The sequence below is a fragment of the Chiloscyllium plagiosum genome, unplaced genomic scaffold (assembly GCF_037043375.1).
Source record: "Chiloscyllium plagiosum isolate Xiang-an unplaced genomic scaffold, Cpla_swu_hap1 HiC_scaffold_36, whole genome shotgun sequence".
In the NCBI taxonomy this organism is placed as follows: domain Eukaryota; kingdom Metazoa; phylum Chordata; class Chondrichthyes; order Orectolobiformes; family Hemiscylliidae; genus Chiloscyllium; species Chiloscyllium plagiosum.
This window is the reverse complement of record NW_028270174.1, coordinates 31,460,259-31,480,335: the sequence shown is the minus strand read 5'-3', so window position 1 is coordinate 31,480,335 and position 20,077 is coordinate 31,460,259. Positions and strand designations below refer to the sequence as shown.

Genomic DNA, 20,077 nt, shown 5'->3' with positions numbered 1-20,077 from the left:
CACTGCATTGGTAGAATTTGTGCAGATACTGTAATTGAGTCGAATTCCATGTTGGTTGAATTTGCATAGAAGGCAGAGCTAAGCTGAACCAGCATTGGTAGAACTCAAAGTAACATACTAGAAGTATTTGCATTGATCTAAAGAAAAAATTTAAAATCCAGTAAAGAAAAGAGAGAATGTGTGCTATGGGTGGGAGAGACTGGGAGTTTCAAAAATAGGTTTCTAGCTGAAGAACAGTCAAAAATAATTAAGAGAATGCTGAAGAAGAATAGCTGTCAGTAGCTGAGTCAGATGATGTATAAGAACAAAAGGGGATAATGATCACCACATTTTATATTTGCAACTATTTGATGAGTTAGTGTTAATTTAGGAAAACATTGCAAGTAAGTAGTAACAACTGAGAAAGGTAAAGAGCAAGGTGAAATCAGAAAATTTACAGAAGTTGATAACTGAGTATGGAAAGAAGGCAAATCCACTCCCCTGCACACAACACCAGAGAAGGTGTCACTAACCTACCCCAAATTCTAGGAGTGGTGTCAGAAATGGGATATCACAGAAGGAGAGGTTTAATTGGATTTAAATTTTCAAAACAGAGAAGCAGCAGTCTTAGATTATTGTTAAAAACAATATTAAGTTACAATGGCACTGGAGTATTCCAGAATGCCATTAACAAATAGTTTAACAGAAAAGTTAGGAGCATCAGCCATGATAATTGTTTAGCTCAATGGGCTGGGTGGCTGGTTTATAACACAGGGTAATACCAAAAATATGTGTTCAATTCTTGCACTGGATGAGGTTATTATGAAGGATTTTCCTTCTCAGCCTCTCCCCTTCCTTGAACACAGTGACCCTCAGGTTAAACCACCACCAGTCACCTCTCTAACACAGCTATGCAACTTTATAATTCCATCGTAATCTGCAACTAAATACACATCCCATGTTCCAAACAGGATTCCAAATATTACCTTTGAAATTTGGCCATCCCTATTACCATCTCCACCTGGATCACTGCTTCTTCCTAAACCAACTGTCCTTCCTCATTCACCATTTACGATATATGTTAATGATATAGAAGATGGTATTAGTAATAACATTAGCAAATTTGCTGATGATACTAAGCTGGGTGGCAGGGTGAAATGTGAGGAGGATGTTAGGAGATTACAGGGTGACCTGGACGGGTTAGGTGAGTGGTCAGATGCATGGCAGATGCAGTTTAATGTGGATAAATGTATGGTTATCCACTTTGGTGGCAAGAACAGGAAGGCAGATTACTATCTAAATGGAATCAATTTAGGTAAAGGAGCAGTACAAAGAGATCTGGGTGTCCTTGTACACCAGTCAATGAAGGTAAGCATGCAGGTACAGCAGGTAGTGAAGAAGGCTAATAGCATGCTGGCCTTCATAACAAGAGGGATTGAGTATAGAAGCAAAGAGGTTCTTCTGCAGCTGTAAAGGGCTCTGGTGAGACCACACCTGGAGCACTGTGTGCAGTTCTGGTCTCCAAATTTGAGGAAAGACATCTGGCTATTGAGGGAGTGCAGCGTAGGTTCACGAGGTCAATTTGGAATGGTGGGATTACCTTACGCTGAAAGACTGGAGCCACTGGGCTTGTATACCCTTGAGTTTAGAAGACTGAGAGGGAATCTGATCGAGACATATAAGATTATTAAAGGATTGGACACTCTGGAGGCAGGAAACAGGTTTCCGCTGATGGGTGAGTGCCGAACCAGAGGACACAGCTTAGAAATACGGGGTAGACCATTTAGGACAGAGATGAGGAGAAACTTCTTCACCCAGAGAGTGGTGGCTGTGTGGAATGCTCTGCCCCAGAGGGCAGTGGAGGTCCAGTCACTGGATTCATTTAAGAAAGAATTGGATAGCGCTCTCAAGGATAGTGGAATCAAGGGTCATAGAGATAAGGCAGAAACAGGATACTGATTAAGGATGATCAGCCATGATCATATTGAATGGTGGTGCAGGCTTGAAGGGCAGAATGGCCTACTCCTGCACCTATTGTCTCTTGTCTATTTACCCAAGACTTGCTGTTAAACATTGCAGGCAACAAACTTGCCTGGCTTGACTACACTAAATTCCCTTCAAATTTTCTGCTGCATGAATTGAACCCTATGACCATAAGACATAGGAGCAAAAGTAAGCCATTCAGCCCATCGAGTCTGCTGCTGGTGAGCTAGACTTTTCTAGATTATGGAGTCCTATATTATTGTTCATCAGCCAGCTCTTTTTGCAAACAGTCAATATTGTAAATTTATTATATAAGTTACGACAGAACTAAAGCCTCATTCTGCAATGTAGGCATGCAAGTTCTAAAACAGACTTCTCAATAATTATCAGGAGAAAATTAGGTGCTAAAAACATAAAGGAGTAAGAAAAGGGCATACTGTCCTATGAACATACACTTTCAAGCAATTAGTTAATGGTTGATCATCTACCACATTATCTTTCAATGAGATCATCTCTCCTTCTAAACAATATGGGTCCATTTCAGAGAACTTCCATATCCTTCCAGGAACCAATTTTGTAAGCTTTTGTTACACCTGCTCCAAGACAAGTATATCCTTCCTAATATAAGAAAACTAACTACATGTAGTACTGCAGACATGGTCTAGCCAACAACCTATGTAATTGTGGCAAGACTTTATTGATGGTCTGTCACCTGAAACCCTTGTGATAAATTCTAAAACATATTTCTGACCAAGATGTTGACTTTGTACTTCAGCAAAACAAATCATAGAAATAAGTGAGCTTCTGAAGGATTTACAACAAGGGAAAACCTCATTCCTATCAGGAAGCAACTAACAGAATGAGTCCATTGTGTTTTCCACAGAAATGAGCTGAAAATATCCTCTGCAGGAATACTACTCTTCGAGTCTTCTCAGTTAAAAAACAATTGGCATTCAAAATGAAAGTGAGACAGTTAGTTTGCTTCAATGCTAACTGACAATGACTAGGTGCTACTGGAAAGTGAAGGCTAATGGTTGTTGAAACTTATTGGCTTGCCTTTTCTGACAATAAGATCTTGTTCTGACAAGCATGTTTCTTGAAAGAATGAACAGTGATTTTATGCTTCTTATCAGAGGCCTGGATCTGAATGCCAATGGTGTAATCATCCTTCAAGGTAAAGTAACATTAGTAAATTGTGCATTATTCTTAGTTATCCTCAAGATTAGGTCTTTCTAATTTTTTAAAAATAAGCTGATCTATATTTTTGCATATAAAAGTATGATGTAAAACCTGTATTGCAGCGATAAGAAACACCATTGCTGAGGATTATCTAGAAGTCCCAAACAGTAGTGGGGATGTAAGAGAAGGCATTAAAAAAGAAAGCAAAAGATACAGGCAATAAGGGTACAAGTGTAACCATGGGTGACTCTAATTTATTTGCACATTGGACAAACCAAACTAGAAAAGGTATTATGGAGCAGGGCTTTCTAGAGTGTGATAGAATTCTTCATTAAGGTGAAGTGTGAAGTAGTAGAATCTAAAACTAAGGTTCTGAATCTAAATAAATGGGAATTAAGAGGTTATGAGGCACAATTTGGAAAGGATGGATTTGGGAACTTTACTGAAGGAGTTGATGATGGATAAGCAATGTTCATGCCTACAGCTGATGTGCAGAAATTATTCATTTACCTCCAGGACAAAAATAAAAGAGGAAAGGTGGCTCAACCATGGTTTACAAAAGAAGCTCAGTTCAAATTAGATCCAGTGTAAGATAAATTAGATCAGTACTGGATCCAAAGAGGAGACATGTAAAATTGCGAGAAAAAAACCCAGCATGCCTAAGGATTGGGAGCATTTAGAATTTAGCAAGCTAGGAGGGAAAAAATACAGTACAACAGTCAAATTGCAGTAAAACATAAAACATGGCCATAAAAGCTTGTATAAATACAGATGAAAGAATATACTTGCTATAGAGGGAATGCAGTGGATGTTCACTCAGCTAATATCAGAGATGGCAGGACAATCCTGTAAGGATAGATTAGTTCAACTAACCTATATTCACTACAGTTTAGATGGGTGAGGGCATCGGATTGAAATGTATAATTCTACAAATTCTAATAGGGCTGGATGCAGAGTGATATTATCGTGGTTGGGGAGTCTGGAAACAGGAGACACAGTCTCAGGATATATGATTGATCATTTAGGTCTGAAACAATTCTTCACTAAAAGACAGTGAAAACCAATATATGTTCAAGTCAGGACTGTGTATCAGAACTTGCAGGTGGTAGAGTTCCCATAATCTGCTGCCCATATCCTTTTTAAAGGTAGTGAATGTGGATTTGGAAGGTACTGTCAAAAGATGTAAGGATGACTTCCTCCAGTATGTTTGTAGATAATGCACAATACTGCCACTGTGCTTTGGTGGTGGAGGGAGAGCATGTTTAAAAGTAGTAGATAGGCTCAAGTCAAATGGGCTGCTTTGTTCAGAGTGGTGCTGAGCTTTTGAGATCATTCAATCTGCACTCATCCAAGCAAGTAGAGAATATACCATTACACTATTGACTTGTGCATTGTAGATGGTGGACAAGCTTTGGGGAATCAGGAGTTAAGTTACTCATCACAGAAATTCTAGCCTCTGACCCAGCTCCTGAAGCCACAGAACTTACATGTCTGATCCAGTTCAGTTTATGGCAACCCCTAGAGTTTTGATTGTTGGGGATTCAGCTATGGTAGGTCCATTGAAATGTTAAGGGGGGATGGTTAGATTCACTTTTGTTGGAAATACTCAATGCTTGATGCTTGTGTGATGCAAATGCTACCTGTCATTTAGCACCCAAATGTTGACCATGCATTTCTGCACATGGATATGGTTTGTTTCTTTTTCCAAGGAACTACGAGCAGTGCGGACCATTGTAAATCTGCTGCATTGATGCAGAGATAATTAGCTGTCAATAATCACAACCGCTATTCTTCATGCTCATTAAAACTCCAATGGGTAGACAGTGATCCAATTAGTGACTCCAATTTAGCTCGGGCTCAATGACACCACAGTTACTCAAGAAATGCCTTAAGTTCCAAGACATTTGCTTTAGCCTCCCCTCTGCAGTTCACCTGTTTTGTCTATGCTTGGACCAAGGCTCTAACGAGGTCAGGAGCTAACGTAGAACACCAATTGAACATCAGTGAGCAGTTATTACTGAGCATAGCACTATCAAAGACCTCCTCTATCACTCTTTCTACCGTGCAATGGCCATCATCAGAACTTCCTTGTTCTTGTACTCTGCAATCTATTTATAAAGCCCTGGAACACAAATGCCTTTTTAACCACTGTCCTATTGCCTTAAACACACATATCTGCCCTGCATTCCTTTGGAATTATATCTTTCAGTTCAATTATCTCTTCTCATTTTCCCTGCCAAAGATTTATCACTAATCTTTTGCTATTTCTCAGATCATCATCATGTGCCCATCCATTACAAGAACCTGTGGATATCCTCAATTATTATCCTCAAAATGTACTGTATTTGGAAGTCTGTGCCTCTGGAAAACTTTGAAATGTTTGCACCCAAATCTAGACCATTAAAGGTATCAAGAAAGGCAGTGTTTCTGAGAAACCACACAACATACCGTCCTCCAGTCCAAAAAAAGTTAATCACGATTCTCTACTTGTCAATTAACCTATTTCATATCCATGTTGCCACTGTTCCTTTTACTTCATAGGTGTCAAGTTTGCATATTATGTGACACTTTGTCAGTGTCTTCTGGAAGTCCATGTACATATCAATCACGCTACGCTAAGCAGCCCATTCCATGACCTCAACAAATGTTCAAAAAAATTAGTCAAACACACTTCACCTTCCACAAATCTAAATTGACTCTCCTTAACAAATTCATGTTTGTCCATTCATAAATTCCATCTCAGTTCATTTCCAAAAGCTTCTCCATCACCAAGGTCTTAATGTCCGGGTTTAGCCTTCAGGCCAGTTTTGAACACAGTAAAGCCAATTGCAACTCTCTAATTTTAGAACATAAAACATAGAACAGTACAGTACAGGCCCTTCCGCCACAATGTTGTGCCGAGCATTTATCTTAATCTAAGATCAACCTAACCTACGCACCCCTCAATTTACTGCCATCCATGTGCTTATCCAGCAGTCGCTTAAATGTCCCTAATGTCTCTGACTCTATTACCACTGCTGGCAGTGCATTCCACGCACCCACCACTCTCTGCAAAAAGAGCCAACCTCTAACATCTCTCCATACTTTCCTTCAATCACCTTACAATTATTATCCCTTGTGACAGCCATTTTCACCCTGGAAAGAAGTCTCTGGCTATCTATTCTATCTATGCCTCTCATTACTTTGTATACCTCTATCAAGTCACCTCTCTTCCTTCTTCTCTCCAGTGTGAAAAGCCTGAGCTCACTCAACCTTTATGCATTCCAATGCAGGCAGCAACCTGGTAAATCTCCTCTGCAATCTCTCTAAAACATCTACATTATTCTTATAATGAGTTGACCAGAACTGGACACAATATCCCACGTGTGGTCTAACCAGGGTTTTACAGAGCTGCAGCAAAAGCTTGCAGCTCTTAAACTCAATCCCCCCGTTAATGAAAGCCAAAACACCATACGCCTTCTTAACAACCTACCAATTTGCGTGGCAACTTTCAGGGATCTGTGTACGTGAACCCCAACATCCCACTGTTCCTCCACACTGCCAAGAATATTCTGCATTCAAATTTGACCTTCCAAAACGAATCACTTTGCACTTATCCAGATTGAAGTCCATTTGCCACTTGTCAGCCCAGCTCTACATCCTGTCAATGTCTTGTTGTAGATTAGAGTAGTGCTGAAAAAGCAAAGCAGGCCAGGCAGCATCCGATGAGCAGGAAAATCGACATTTCGGGCCAAAGTCCTTCATCAGGAATGAATCTGGGAGCCACAGGGGTGGAGAGGCAAATGGGAGGGGTTGGGGCTGGGGAGAAGGTAACTGAGAGTGCAATAGGTGAATAGAGGTGGGGGTAAAGGTGATAGGTTGGAGATGAGGGTGGAGTGGATAGGTGGGAAGGAAGATTAACAGGTAAGACAGTTCATGGGGACTGTGCTGACCTGAAAGTTTGGAACTGAGGTAAGGTGGGGGAAGGGGAAATGAGAAAACTGGTGAAGTCCACACTGATGCCAAGGGGTTGAAGGGTTCTGAGGTGGAAGATGAGGTGCACTTCCTCAGGCGTCAGGTGGTGAGGGAGTAGCAAAGATGGCAGCCCAGGACCTGCATGTCCTCGCAGAGTGGGACAGTGACTTGAAATGTTCAGCCACAGTGCGGTGGGGTTGATTGGTGCGGGTGTCCCGGAGATGTTCTCTGAAGTGCTCTGTGAGTAGACGTCCAGTCTTTCCAATGTAGAGGAGACTGCATCGGGAGCAATGGATACAATAAATGACACGTGTAGAATTGCAGGTGAAGCTTTGATAGATGTGGAAGGCTCCTTTGGGGCCGACATTTCCGCAACCTACAGACAGACCCTACCACCAGGTATATATTTCCCTCCCCACCCCTATCTGCTTTCCATAAAGACTATTCCCTCTGTGACTACCTAGTCAGGTCCATGCCCCTTAACAATCCACCCTCCCCTCCCGGCACCTTCCTCTGCCACCTCAGGAATTGTGAAACCTGCACCCACACCTCCCCCCTCACCTCCATCCAAGACCCCAGTATCCCATACCTCCTAATTTGCTGAATGAGCCTACCGTGATATTATCAAATGCCTTACTCAAATCCATATACACCACATCCACTGCTCGACATTCGTCAACTTGTCTCGTCGCATCCTCAAAGAACTCAATAAGGCTTCTGAGGCATGACCTGTCCCTCACAAAGCCATGCTGACTATCTTTAATCAAAATATATTTTTCCAAATAGTCATAAATCCTACCTCTCAGAATCCTTTCGAGTACCTTGCTTACCACAGACATAAGACTGACTGGTCTGTAATTCCCAGTGATTTCCCTATTCCCTTTCTTGAACAGAAAAACAACATTCGCCTATAAACAATCACCACATATTACTCCCATGGAGAGTGAGGATGCAAAGATCATTGCTAGAGGCACAGCAATCTCATTTCTCGCTTCCCGTAGTAACCGTAGATATATCTGGTCAAGCCCTGGGGACTTAGCGATTTTGATGCTTCACAGAATTTCCAGCACATTCACTTCCTTAATATCAATCTATTCAAGCCTATTAACCTGGTCCACAGTGTTCTCACTATCACCAAGGTCCCTCTATCTCCTGAATACTCTAGCAAAAAACTCATCTAGGGTCTTTACCTTACCATTCCTTGCCTGTTTCAGTGGGACAAAGTTATGCTACATTCTCAACAATTGCTCCTTGAACAGCATCCACGTTTGTGCATTTCCTGTAGAACAATTGTTCCCAATTTATATTCCATAGCTCCTATCAAATAGCAATAAAATTTCCCCTCCACCAATTAAATACCTTCTCATACGGTCTGTTCCTACCCCTCTCATGGTTATGGTAAAGGTGAGGCAGTTGTGGTCACTGTCACCAAAATGCTCTCCCATTGAGAGCTCTGACACAAAAGGGTTCAGAAAAGATTTACAAGGATGTTGCCAGGGTTGGAGGATCTGAGCTACAGGGAGAGGCTGAACAGGCTGGGGCTGTTTTCCCTGGAGCATCGGAGACTGAGGGGTGACCTTACAGAGGTTTACAAAATTATGAGGGGCATGGATAGGGTAAGTAGGCAAAGTCTTTTCCCTGGGGTCGGGGAGTCCAGAACTAGAGGGCATAGGTTTAGGGTGAGAGAGGAAAGATATAAAAGAGACCTAAGGGGCAACCTTTTCACGCAGAGGGTGGTACGTGGATGGAATGAGCTGCCAGAGGATGTGGTAGAGGCTGGTACAATTGCAACATTTAAGAGGAATTTGGATGGGTGTATGAATAGGAAGGGTTTGGAGGGATATGGGTCGGGTCTGGCAGGTGGGACTAGATTGGGTTGGGATATCTGGTCGGCATGGACAGGTTGGACCAAAGGGTCTGTTTCCATGCTGTACATCTCTATGACTCTATGACCTGGCCTGGCTCATTGCCTAGCACCAAATTCAATATGGCCGCCTCCATTGTTGGCCTATCTACAAATTGGGTCAGGACTCCTGCCTGGACACACCTGACAAAATCAGCTCCATCCAAACCATCTGCACTAAAGGAGCTTCCAATCAATATTGGGGACGTTGAAGTCACCCATAACAACAACTTTGTTACATCCGCACCTTTCCAAGATCTGCTATCCAACCTGTTCTTCAATCTCTCTGCGGCTATTGGGGGGTCTATAGAAAGTACCCCATAAAGTGACTGCTCCTTTCCTGTTACTGACCTCCACCCATACTGACTCAGTAGACAAACCCTCCTCAACAATCTCCTGTTCTGCAGCTGTGATGCTCTCTTGAATTAACAATGCTACTCCCACTCCTCTTTTACCCACCCCTCCCTGTTCTTTTTAAAAGATCTAAACCGTGGAACATCAAGCAACATTTCCTGCCCCTGTGAAATCCATGTCTCCGTTATGGCCACAATATCATAGTTGCAAGCACTGATCCATGCCCTAAGTTCATCACTCTTATTCCTGACACTCTTTGCATTGAAACAGGCACACTTTAACGCATCCCTTTGCCCTAACAATGTGTATCCATTCTAATAGACTCTTCGTATTCTATTTCTGCCCATTGAATAACTATCCTCTCCTCTAATTTATAGCTCTGGTTCTCATCCCACTGCCAAACTAAGTTTAAACCCTCCCAAAATGCTCTGGCAAATCTCCCACCCAGGACATCGGTGCCCCTCCAGTTTAAGTGCAACCCGTCCTTCCTGTACAGGTCCCACCTTCTCCAGAAGGTACCCCAATGATCTACGTATCTGAAGTCCTTCCTAGTTTTCTTGCACCAGTACCAATACCTGAGGCAGATTACAAGATTATGGCTAATCCTCAGCAATTGCCACTCACTTGTTTTCCAAATCCTTGGTTCCATCTCAGGGATCTTGGGGAGCAAGTTAATAGTTCCTTGAAAGTGGAGTCACAGGTAGAATGGGAAATGAAAAAGTTGTTTGATACTCTTGCCTTTATTGGTCAGTGCATTGAGTAGAGGCGTTGGGAGGTCTAATTGTGGATGTATATGACATTGGTTAGACCACTTTTGGTCTCCCTACAATAGGAAAAATGTAAAACTTTAAAAGGAATCAGAAAATATTTACAAGGATGTTTCTGAATTGGAGGGTTTGAGCTGTACGGAGAGGCAGGATAGGCTGGGGCTATTTTCACTGAAAGTGTCAGAAGTTGAGGGGTGACCTTATAGAGGTTTATAAAACCATGAGGGGCACGGATAAAGTGAATGGCATAGATATTTTCCCTAGAGTTGGGGAGTTCAAAACTAAAAGGGCATAATTTTAAGGTGAGGAAAAAAATTTAAAAGGGACCTGATGGACAACTTTTTCCATACAGTGGGTGGTTCTTATGTAGATGAATTGCTAGAGGAAGTGATAGATGCAGGTACAGTTACAACATTTAAAAGACACTTGGACAGGTACATGGATAGGAAAGGTTTAGAGGGATATGGGCCAAATGCAGGCAAATGTGACTAGTTTAGTTTGGGGTACATGGTCAACACAGAAAAATTGGACCAAAGGGACTGTTTCCTTACTCTATAACTCAAAGACTAATTGCTGTAAAATGTGAAATTTCCAGACAAATAGATTCCCTTCACATGTTAGGACTGAACTGCCTTGCGTTATCTGCAGTGGGATGACTCTAAGAACAACACTTGGTGTTTTGAGTCTTCAGATAGTTGTTGATGACACAAGGATAGGTAGGGAAGCACGTTGTAAGAGGACACAAACTGCTAAATTTTCAACACTGAGACAGAAACTACAAATTAGACCATTTTCTAATTTTGCAATCCAGCATCTGCCTAGCAGCATCTGCTGATGTTATTTTCATTGCGGGGTGACAGGGACAGGTTGGATTCATTGGCTGAGATAGACAGATTTTTGAACTACAAGTGAGTCCATGTTAAGGAGGTGGTGCAATCAAGGAAGTGCAGTCTTGTGTCTTTGTGCTTTAATCAACAAGACTAAAACAATACATAGAACAACACAGTCGCACAGAAATTCTTAAAGACAGTAACAGTGTGGGATAAACATTGCAAGCATAGGGTTTGGTGGTTAAGAAGAATAAACTGAGAAAGATTCTTCATAACTCAAGCATGCTTTGAACCATCCAATGTTACAAACAGGTCAGCTGATGTTACTGAATGGTGGAGCTGGATTAAGCACTGAAATGGCCTGCCCTGATTCCTGTTTTCAATATCGTTAATTGTCGATGTGCAATTGTGCAACAATTGTGGACATTCAAACAATGCAACCTTGTACCAGTGATCTCATCATAATTTAATGACTGAACATCCATTTCTTCAGAAAGCCTTTCACATCCCTTTTTTAAAATCTAAAATCAGACAAAAATATAAATACAGGACAACACATTCCTCACCATAATATACTGAATAATGTCAGGTTACCACACTGAAAGAGTGTCCAGTTTTGCTGCCTTCTGCCAACATGCGCGCCACAACTTTGCATGTTTGCAAAACAGTATAGTTGCTTCACAGTCCAGCAGCAATTTTAACAACTAGATCTTCTAAACTTCAGAGCAAGTATCTTTTACTGAACACTTGGTTCTGAAGGGATTACCAATTTCTTGCATGCAGTGACATTCTCCAAAAACTAATAATAATTTCAAATAATATTTTTAGGTTTTTTTGGTGATTTATTACTTTAAACCACAACACATAACTTTTTGCCTTTTAATTTCAGCACAACTGTCAAAGTACACTTCACAGGTATACTCTACATTGTCCTTTAAATAGACATTCAATTCCCCCAGAATCATTCCAAATACATAATTAGCTCCCAAGTGTTTAATCCACTCTTTTCCTTTCCTAGTCTGGAAACATTTAACCTTTTTATATTTGTTCATGGGATGCGAGTGTCATTGGTTGGACAGCCATTTATAGCCCATCCCTAATTGCCATGAGTCTAGAGTCACCAGACAAGGACAGCAGATTTCCTTCTCGAAAAGAAAATTAGTGAACCAAAAGGGTTTTTATGACAATTGACAGAAGTTACATGGTTGTCATTAGACTAGTTTTTTGCTGAATTCAAATTTCATCATCCACCATGGGGTAAATTGAACTCATTCCCTCAAAATCTTATCCTGGGTTTCTGGATTGCCAATCCAATGATATTACCACTTTGCCACTGTCTCTACTAGAGGAGGAGAGGATATCTCTAGGGATATTTTTCACAATGCAGATTTTCCTACAGTTAGACAAATCTTCTAGCCTCATTTTAACAATTCACAAATTTGATCTTTCTAATCTCAGTGTTAACTGAGATAGTGAACTGCGCTATCTTTAATCAGTAGTTACACTTTTTCTTCTGGATCACCCGCCAGATTAAATTTTCTGTAATGTTTAGTGATTTTTAGAAAAGCCAGCATCTCAACATTACAATAGTTTCTTCCATACTGTTCCCATCATAAAGCCCAGTACCATGGCAATATATATCACATGGGCCTTATATCCAGGCTGCAATGCAGAATAGTTTAAGGGCTAGAAATGTGTTGCTGGAAAAGCGCAGCAGGTCAGGCAGCATCCAGGGAACAGGAGAATCGACGTTACGTGCATAAGCCCTTCTTCAGGCTTATGCCCGAAACGTCGATTCTCCTGTTCCCTGGATGCTGCCTGACCTGCTGCGCTTTTCCAGCAACACATTTCCAGCTCTGATCTCCAGCATCTGCAGACCTCACTTTCTCCTCAAAGAATAGTTTAAGGCTCCAGCTTTCTTTGATTTTCAAAGTAAGTTGACATATTAAAGCACAACTGTTTATAACCAGATATTCTCTACATCTTTCTAGGAGTTTGGAAATGTGTAATCTATGTGTAACCATTTGTAGCACATGGGCCATTGTCTAATCGTGTAAATTTCTTGGATATTTTTCAATTCTTTTAACATTCAAAACAGTTTGGACCTCATTTAATCTCTAACAATCAAATCACCCAAACTGTTATGAACATGTTCCCCTTTATTCTACCATATGTTAATGACACAGTCCCCCCCAAAATAAAACATCATACAAAAACTTTCTGATTGCAACACTATCTCAAAGTAACCATCTTGGACTTAAATAAAATGTAATATTATATCGGAAAACTGTACCTATTCCTGATCTATCGATTGTGCTTGCTACTGCAAAGACATGTCACATTATTGATTGTAACTGAGGTTTGTTTCCTGGGATAAGTAAAGTTGAAATTCTCGCACATAGAACAGGATTGCAATATATCACCAGTTAACTTTCAGAACAGAGATGAACAAATAATTAATAACTGCAACATGTTAAGCAATGCATTTTACTACATCTATAAGCATATTATTACATACTTAATTATGATAGCTATCTCTAAATAAAACATTACCATAATAAGAGCAGAGAAATCCCAGTCTCAGTGTTTATGAATGTGAAAATATGGCAGTCCAGACTCAGATGGAGGTAACAGTAGAAACAAACTCGTTTCACTTGCCTTCTCTGCAAAGAGAAATAAAAAAAGTTTTAAAAAAAAACTCATGGTTCCCTTCCTGACCAGAACAAAATCCACAGTGCCATTGAAAATTAAACATATTACTCTCATTAGTAGTGACTGGTATTTATATGAAGGGGAGCTGTCTCATCAAAAACAAAGAACATTGGTAATAATGATCAGCACACTTCAAAAATTGTCTGAAACTCTGTGTTACTTACAGGCTTGACTTGGAACTATGTCATCACTCCTTCACTGTCAAGATCCTGGAACTCCTTTCCTAACTGCATTGTGGGTGTCTTTACACCCAAGGAACTGTAGTACTTCAAAAAGGCAGCTCACTAACACTTTCTCAAGGTCAATTAGGGATGCAAACTAAATGCTGGCCTAACCAACTATGCCCATATCCTATGAACAAATTAAAAGAAAAGACATACCTTCAGAAGAACACAAGTTACATTTCAAAATGTCAAAATTATTTTTTAAAAGTAGACATTCTTTGCTGCTGCTTTGCTAGTTGATGTAGAGGCCTAACAACAATCCTTAAATTTAAAAAAAACTAAAGGCTCCTATGAAAACATCATGAAAAGACATAGCTGCACTCATTTTCCCACCCACTCCTAGGCATTCAATGCCTTCTTTCTACAGTACTGTCTCTTTCCAAAAAGGCTTTATTTTACATGCACACACATACACAAAGTTTTACTTTAGAGGGGCTACTAGATTTTCAAAACGCACAATCCACACTGTTAAGTGCTGGCAGCTCCCCATTCCAATTTAAAAGAAGCCCTGACAATGATGATGGCTCAGACCTCTCCAAACTGCCATTAAGCAGGCAGTGCAATCATTCAGCCCACCATCTGCCAGATGTCTTTTTCAAATCAAAATTGCTTCAGCATATTCTCCAAATTGCCACAAACAATATTAATGCAACAAAACACAGAATGCTGGAGAAACTCAACTGGCAGAATATGTGGAAAGAGAAATAGAGTTAATAATTCAAGACTGGCATGACTCCTCTTCAGAAATGCACAATACTATGAAATGCTGCAGGTTACAGTATGAAAACATAATATAGGCAAGTGTGTTTGAAATTAAGAATTCCCAACTTGCTTGTACTTTCTTGTATTGAGATTATAGCACGGTCAATGATTGGTATAAAACAATTAGTGAAACTTATTACTCAAAAGAGGATTCAACCTATAGAAGTTAATTCAAGTCGACAGATCAATGGGTCATGATGGAAACATAAAAGATTCCTTAGGAGTTTAGAGAAGAAATAGAGGGAACTCCAACTATAATTTTCTGAAATTGTACATAAAGAAATATTGTACAAGATGAATAATTGCAGCCTTCTTCAAAAGGAAAATTGCTAAGGAGTTGGAGAAACAGAACTTCCACCAAGCCCAGTCAAATAGTCTTTTTTTTAAATGCAGATTATTTTTGCATTTGTTGTTTTCAGCACAGATTCCAGCATCTACAGTAATTTGCTCCTAGATTATGTTCTATCATTTAATCAAAGAAAAGCACTGTAATTAATGCAGATTAAGATACACTTGATAAGATGTTACACATGAAATGGCATGTGGTATTAAGAGGAAGGTGCCCACGTGGTTGGAGTTTGGAAAGCAAAAGAGGGATATAGATATTTTAGCAAAGTGGCAGATGATTGTGAAGTACAGTTCAGATCAGAAAACTGTGAGGCAACACAATTACAAGAAAGAATTTCAGACAATGTCCACCTGAAATGAAAATAGTATATAAACATGCATTTTAAACTTAAAAATAAAGTTAGACTACATTTCTCAGAATACTGTGTATATCTCCCAGTTTTTATTTTACAAGGTCAAAATTGCAGTAGAATGTCAATTCCTGTCTAAAATAACAATTAATTGCAGATTGCCTTTACTTTTTATTATTTTAAAGGGCAGGGTTCCACTTAAGGAGGTAATCTTATGTTTAATTGGCATTAAACTTCTCTCCTTACAATCAACTTATTGTGAATGATACCAGATAAGGCAACATCTACAGATAGTAAAGAAAATTGAGTCTAGTGCATGTTACAGACTAAATATGCCCATAAACGTTTTCTTTCCCCAATGGCTCCAAAATACACAAAGAACTTGAATAAAAAGTTACATTGATTTCAGCTATATATTTGCAGCATTTGGCATTTTAAGATTTCAATATGCCTTTTTGTTTAGTCTGTGCTGCTATTTGTCCCTGACTTGTCTATACTCTAGATAATTTCTAAACAACTGGAGCTGGTGGCCTCTTGGCTACCACCAGGTTCATTTCAATTTTCTTAAAGCCGCACTGGCCTCCAAGATCCATGACAAGCAGCAACTTCAGGAAACAGAAGTCAGCGCCATGATCAGTATGCCGACACCAATCACCATGTGGGTATCTTAGAGCAGTTCCATGCACAGCTGTTCAGCTTAGAGGGAGTAATGACTATCACTGCACCACTGCAGCCTTCTTTCCTCATTTTCTAATCGCACACAAATTCACTGCCTAAAGGCCCTCTGAAATTCCAAATCTATTTTTTGGAATACATTACAGAAGTCACATGAGTTAAAGAATTCTAAAAGGTTGGTCAAACATGATATCCTCTTTTGTAATACAATTGAACTATTATTGTATTTTTCATTTCTACATGTTTTTGCATTATATCTTTGAATAAAGACTCCATTACTTTCCTTATTATAGATGTTTGAACAAAGAGCTATTTCTTACTCCTGGACTTGTTCTATCTCACTTTATAAAAAAATAGAAATAACTTGAGCTGTCATCCAGTCCTCTGAAATCATAACATGTGCTAATTTTTGCTGAATAAATATAATCATTTTTCTCTTTCCTTGCATCTTCTAATCTATGTAAATATAATTCAGGGGATTTATTATCTTTGGGGGGTTAGCTTGTTTATCAAATATCTCCCCTGCCAATACATTTTTAATGTCATATCATCCCTGTCACCCTGATAACAACTGAAGGAAAATTAATATTATTAAATTATTAAAATTAATACTATTGTCATTTTGTTGTCATTGTCCATGAAAGTTATTGTGTGCTTTCCTTGATGGCCCAGTTCCAAATGTTCAGTTTATCTGTGTCTGTAGAATGCTTTACTATTTAACTTCATTTCCCACAATTAATAAATGAAATGGTTATCCTTTTTTATTTCTCTTCTAAATCACTTTCCATTCTTTAGTTATGTTTTTCCCCCCATTGTTCATGTGTTTAATAAATGCCTTTTTCATTAGTTTTATCTCTCCTTGTACAGTTATACCCATCCACATTGGTCAATAATGCATCAGCAGAATTTTTTTTCATGAAGTCTGTTGGTCACCATTTAAAATGTTTTCCTATTTCTTTCTGTTTACTTCTTGGCCCAAATTAGTTTCCATTATTCCATTCTCATTCAAAAATGAAATTCTTTCCCCTAATCCATTATTTTGGTCTTTGTTTCACTTATGTATTTTGTAAATCATTATTCTAGGTTTATGGTGATGTGATTGCTCTTGCTTGAAAAGTTCTTTTACATTGATTTCTCCCAGGTGCTGTGCTCCATTTATTACTAGAACCAATATAATTCCTTTCTACATAATGGTTAAGAAAGAAATCCTGCTCACACTGCAAAAACTCAATTTCCTTAATGTTACCTTTCTCCCCAGCTAATTATTTAAGAGTAGTTAAAATCTCCCATTATTATTACTCAATGATCTTGAGTCATTTCACAAATTTGCTCACATTTTTCTCCCTCCATCTGCACAACCATCTAGGAATGATCAATCCTTTGTATTCTATTTCAATCCACATGGGTTCTGGTTTTTATTAGTTAAGTCCCTTTTTACTATTACCATTATGTTGTCTCTAAGTAGTAGAGCTCGATCAAACACCACCCACCCTTTTTCCTTCCATATCATTATTGTATATGATATAACCTGCAACATTCAGATAACAATGCTGTTCTTCTTGTTTCAGTTAGTTGGTCTCAACTAGGCTACACAAAAGAAAAGGCTGCAAGCAGTCTCAGCTCCCTTACAATAGCAAGAGCTAAAACAAAAGTTTTTTTACTCCAAACTGGGCTGTAACATTCCTGTATTTGAAGTATGTTAGAATCATAAATTAGAAATTAATTCAATAATTCATCCTTTTAGCTGGTACTGACAACATAATTCAAACACACTGAAATGTTCATTGATGGCAGCTAAACAAGTACCATTGTCCATCTGGGAAATCCTATGTCACTGGTCATGGGTTCCGTGAATTCTTGCTTGGCTGATGAGTCCCAATCCTTGAGCCACAACCCTGACCACACACTTGGTAGTTGTATCTGGGAGGTGGACTTTGTCCTAGACTTTGGGATTATTTGCATTCCTTTCTCCATTCCTTTTCTGTGCTTCCTCTTGCCGAATGCGTGTTCTCAAAGAATTGTATCAGTAAATTGAATGAGCAGCTCATGGTAAAAATAAAAGATTTCATCATTCACAATCTTGTGAGAGACAAAAATATTAATTTAAATCCTGAGGACAGAATTAATAGCAATATTATTTCATCCTGCATATGTAGCTGCAATCATGAATGCCTTTTACTTCTTCCAATGTAGACTATCTTTTGCAACACTTCAAATAGCTCAGAATAACTCTATAGATGCCATTGATGGCTCAATGAAATGGGTTTGCTACTTTAAAATGTTAGTTTCAAAGGCATGGTTTACATCAGTTAAATGTCTTACTAAGCAGACATTTTTGTTATTGATGGTCAGATTATCTGAAATGAAGGAGTTATTTAATGGTTCAGAATTAAAAGTAACTCACTTTTGAAGGTAGCTGTGGAAAATTTGCAAAAGGAATGTATTTTACACATCTATGCAAGATTTACTACTTACAAAGAAGAAATGCTTTTCACCCGAGCAGAGAGATTGCTCAAGATAATGTTAACAATTATATGGATACAAATTAGAACATGCTAATAAGAAGCATTCTTGATTGATCTTAAATCTGATACTTCACAATTTATAATGGTGCGCGCTGGTTCAGCTAATCCTATGGCAGAATCCTTCTGTGATTGAATATCGGCAAGGTCCAAGGTCCAACCTAAAGCAGGCATTGACAATGCAGAATTGAAAGTGCTCCAGAATGGGGTCTTCTCTCTTTTACTGTAAGCTGTGAGAATGCTGTTGTTGCCCTTGTGCTAGTAGATATGCTAAAATCACAGAATAATTTCTTGCTTATTTTGAAATTCACAAGCTTTGTCCAATTTTGTCTGATCAGTCGAGCATGTACGTAGAATATAACAGCACAGTACCAGCCCTTTGGATCTGTGAATCCAATCTGAAGCCTATCTAACCTTCACTATTCCATTCTCATCCATATGCCTATCCAATGGCCATTTAAATGCCCGCAAAGTTGGCGAGTCTACAACTGTTGCAGGCAGTGTGTTCCACGCTCCTACTACTGAGTCAAGAAACTACTTCTGACATCTGTCCAAACTATCACCCCTCAATTTGAAGCTATGGCCCCTTGTGTTAGCCATCACCATCCGAGGAAAAAAGGATCTCACTGTCCACCCAATCTAACCCAATGATTATCTCATACATCTCAATTAAGTCACCTCTTAACGTTCTTCTGTCTAACTAAAACAGCCTCAAGTCCCTCAACCTGTCCTCATAAGGCCTTCTCTGCATACAAGGCAACATCCTAGTGAATCAAACCCTTACCAAAGCTTCCACATCCTTCGTATAATGCGGTGACCAAACCTGCATGCAATACTCCAAGTGCGGCCACACCAGAGTTTTGTACAGCTGCAGCATGAAAAGCAATGTACAGGCCTTACTATTAGTATTCTGGATTTTTTTTAATCTGCAGGCAAAATGTCTGTGCACAAATTTGAATGTTCATGCACCATGGACAAGTCTGGGTTTTGACAGTCTCAATAATACTGAGATTGGCTCATGCTTGTTTCAACAGTGGATTTGGTCGAACCTGATTAATAACGTTTCTGCCAGGGTATATACAAATGTTTTTGCATTCTGCTGGGCTTGATTGTGTGGCTGTTAAAACCAATCTTCATATTCTATTCTGTGTTTGCTTCTTTTGAATATGCACTGTCATCTTAAGGTTCAGTAGAATTCACTACAGGCAAACCCATTTCACCGAGCCATCAATGGTATCTATTGTTACGTTGCTGCTATTTCTGAGCTATATTCTACATTGAAATAAGAACTGAAAAGAGAGCTGTACTAATCACAAATTTTGAGTTCATTGGTTAAGTTGGAAAAGGGCAGTTAAGAGGCTAAATGGTTTGTAAGGGGCTATGGCAGAGTGCTAGTAATCCAGAAACTCAGGCTAATGTTCTGTGGACATGCATTAAAATCTTAACATGAAAGATTGTCCACATTTTTAAATTCCAGATTTTTATTACTTAAAAATCACAACACTGGGTTATATATCAAAATCTTCTGTCAGAAA

General features: G+C 39.3%; 1 protein-coding gene across 6 annotated transcripts in view; it reads right to left on the bottom strand.

The window, feature by feature from the left end:
* The window catches only part of LOC122539382 (interleukin-15-like), a 97,050-nt gene that overhangs the window by 59,231 nt on the left and 17,742 nt on the right, over positions 1–20,077 (bottom strand). For all 6 annotated transcript variants that reach the window (XR_006309060.2, XM_087980069.1, XM_043674163.2 and 3 more), the window contains exon 2: positions 13,503–13,612. Coding sequence is in view for 5 of the 6 variants with exons in the window: in XM_087980069.1 (XP_087836195.1) it covers positions 13,503–13,612 (110 nt within the window). In the remaining variant the exon portion in view is untranslated. The remainder of the gene's footprint in view (positions 1–13,502; positions 13,613–20,077) is intronic.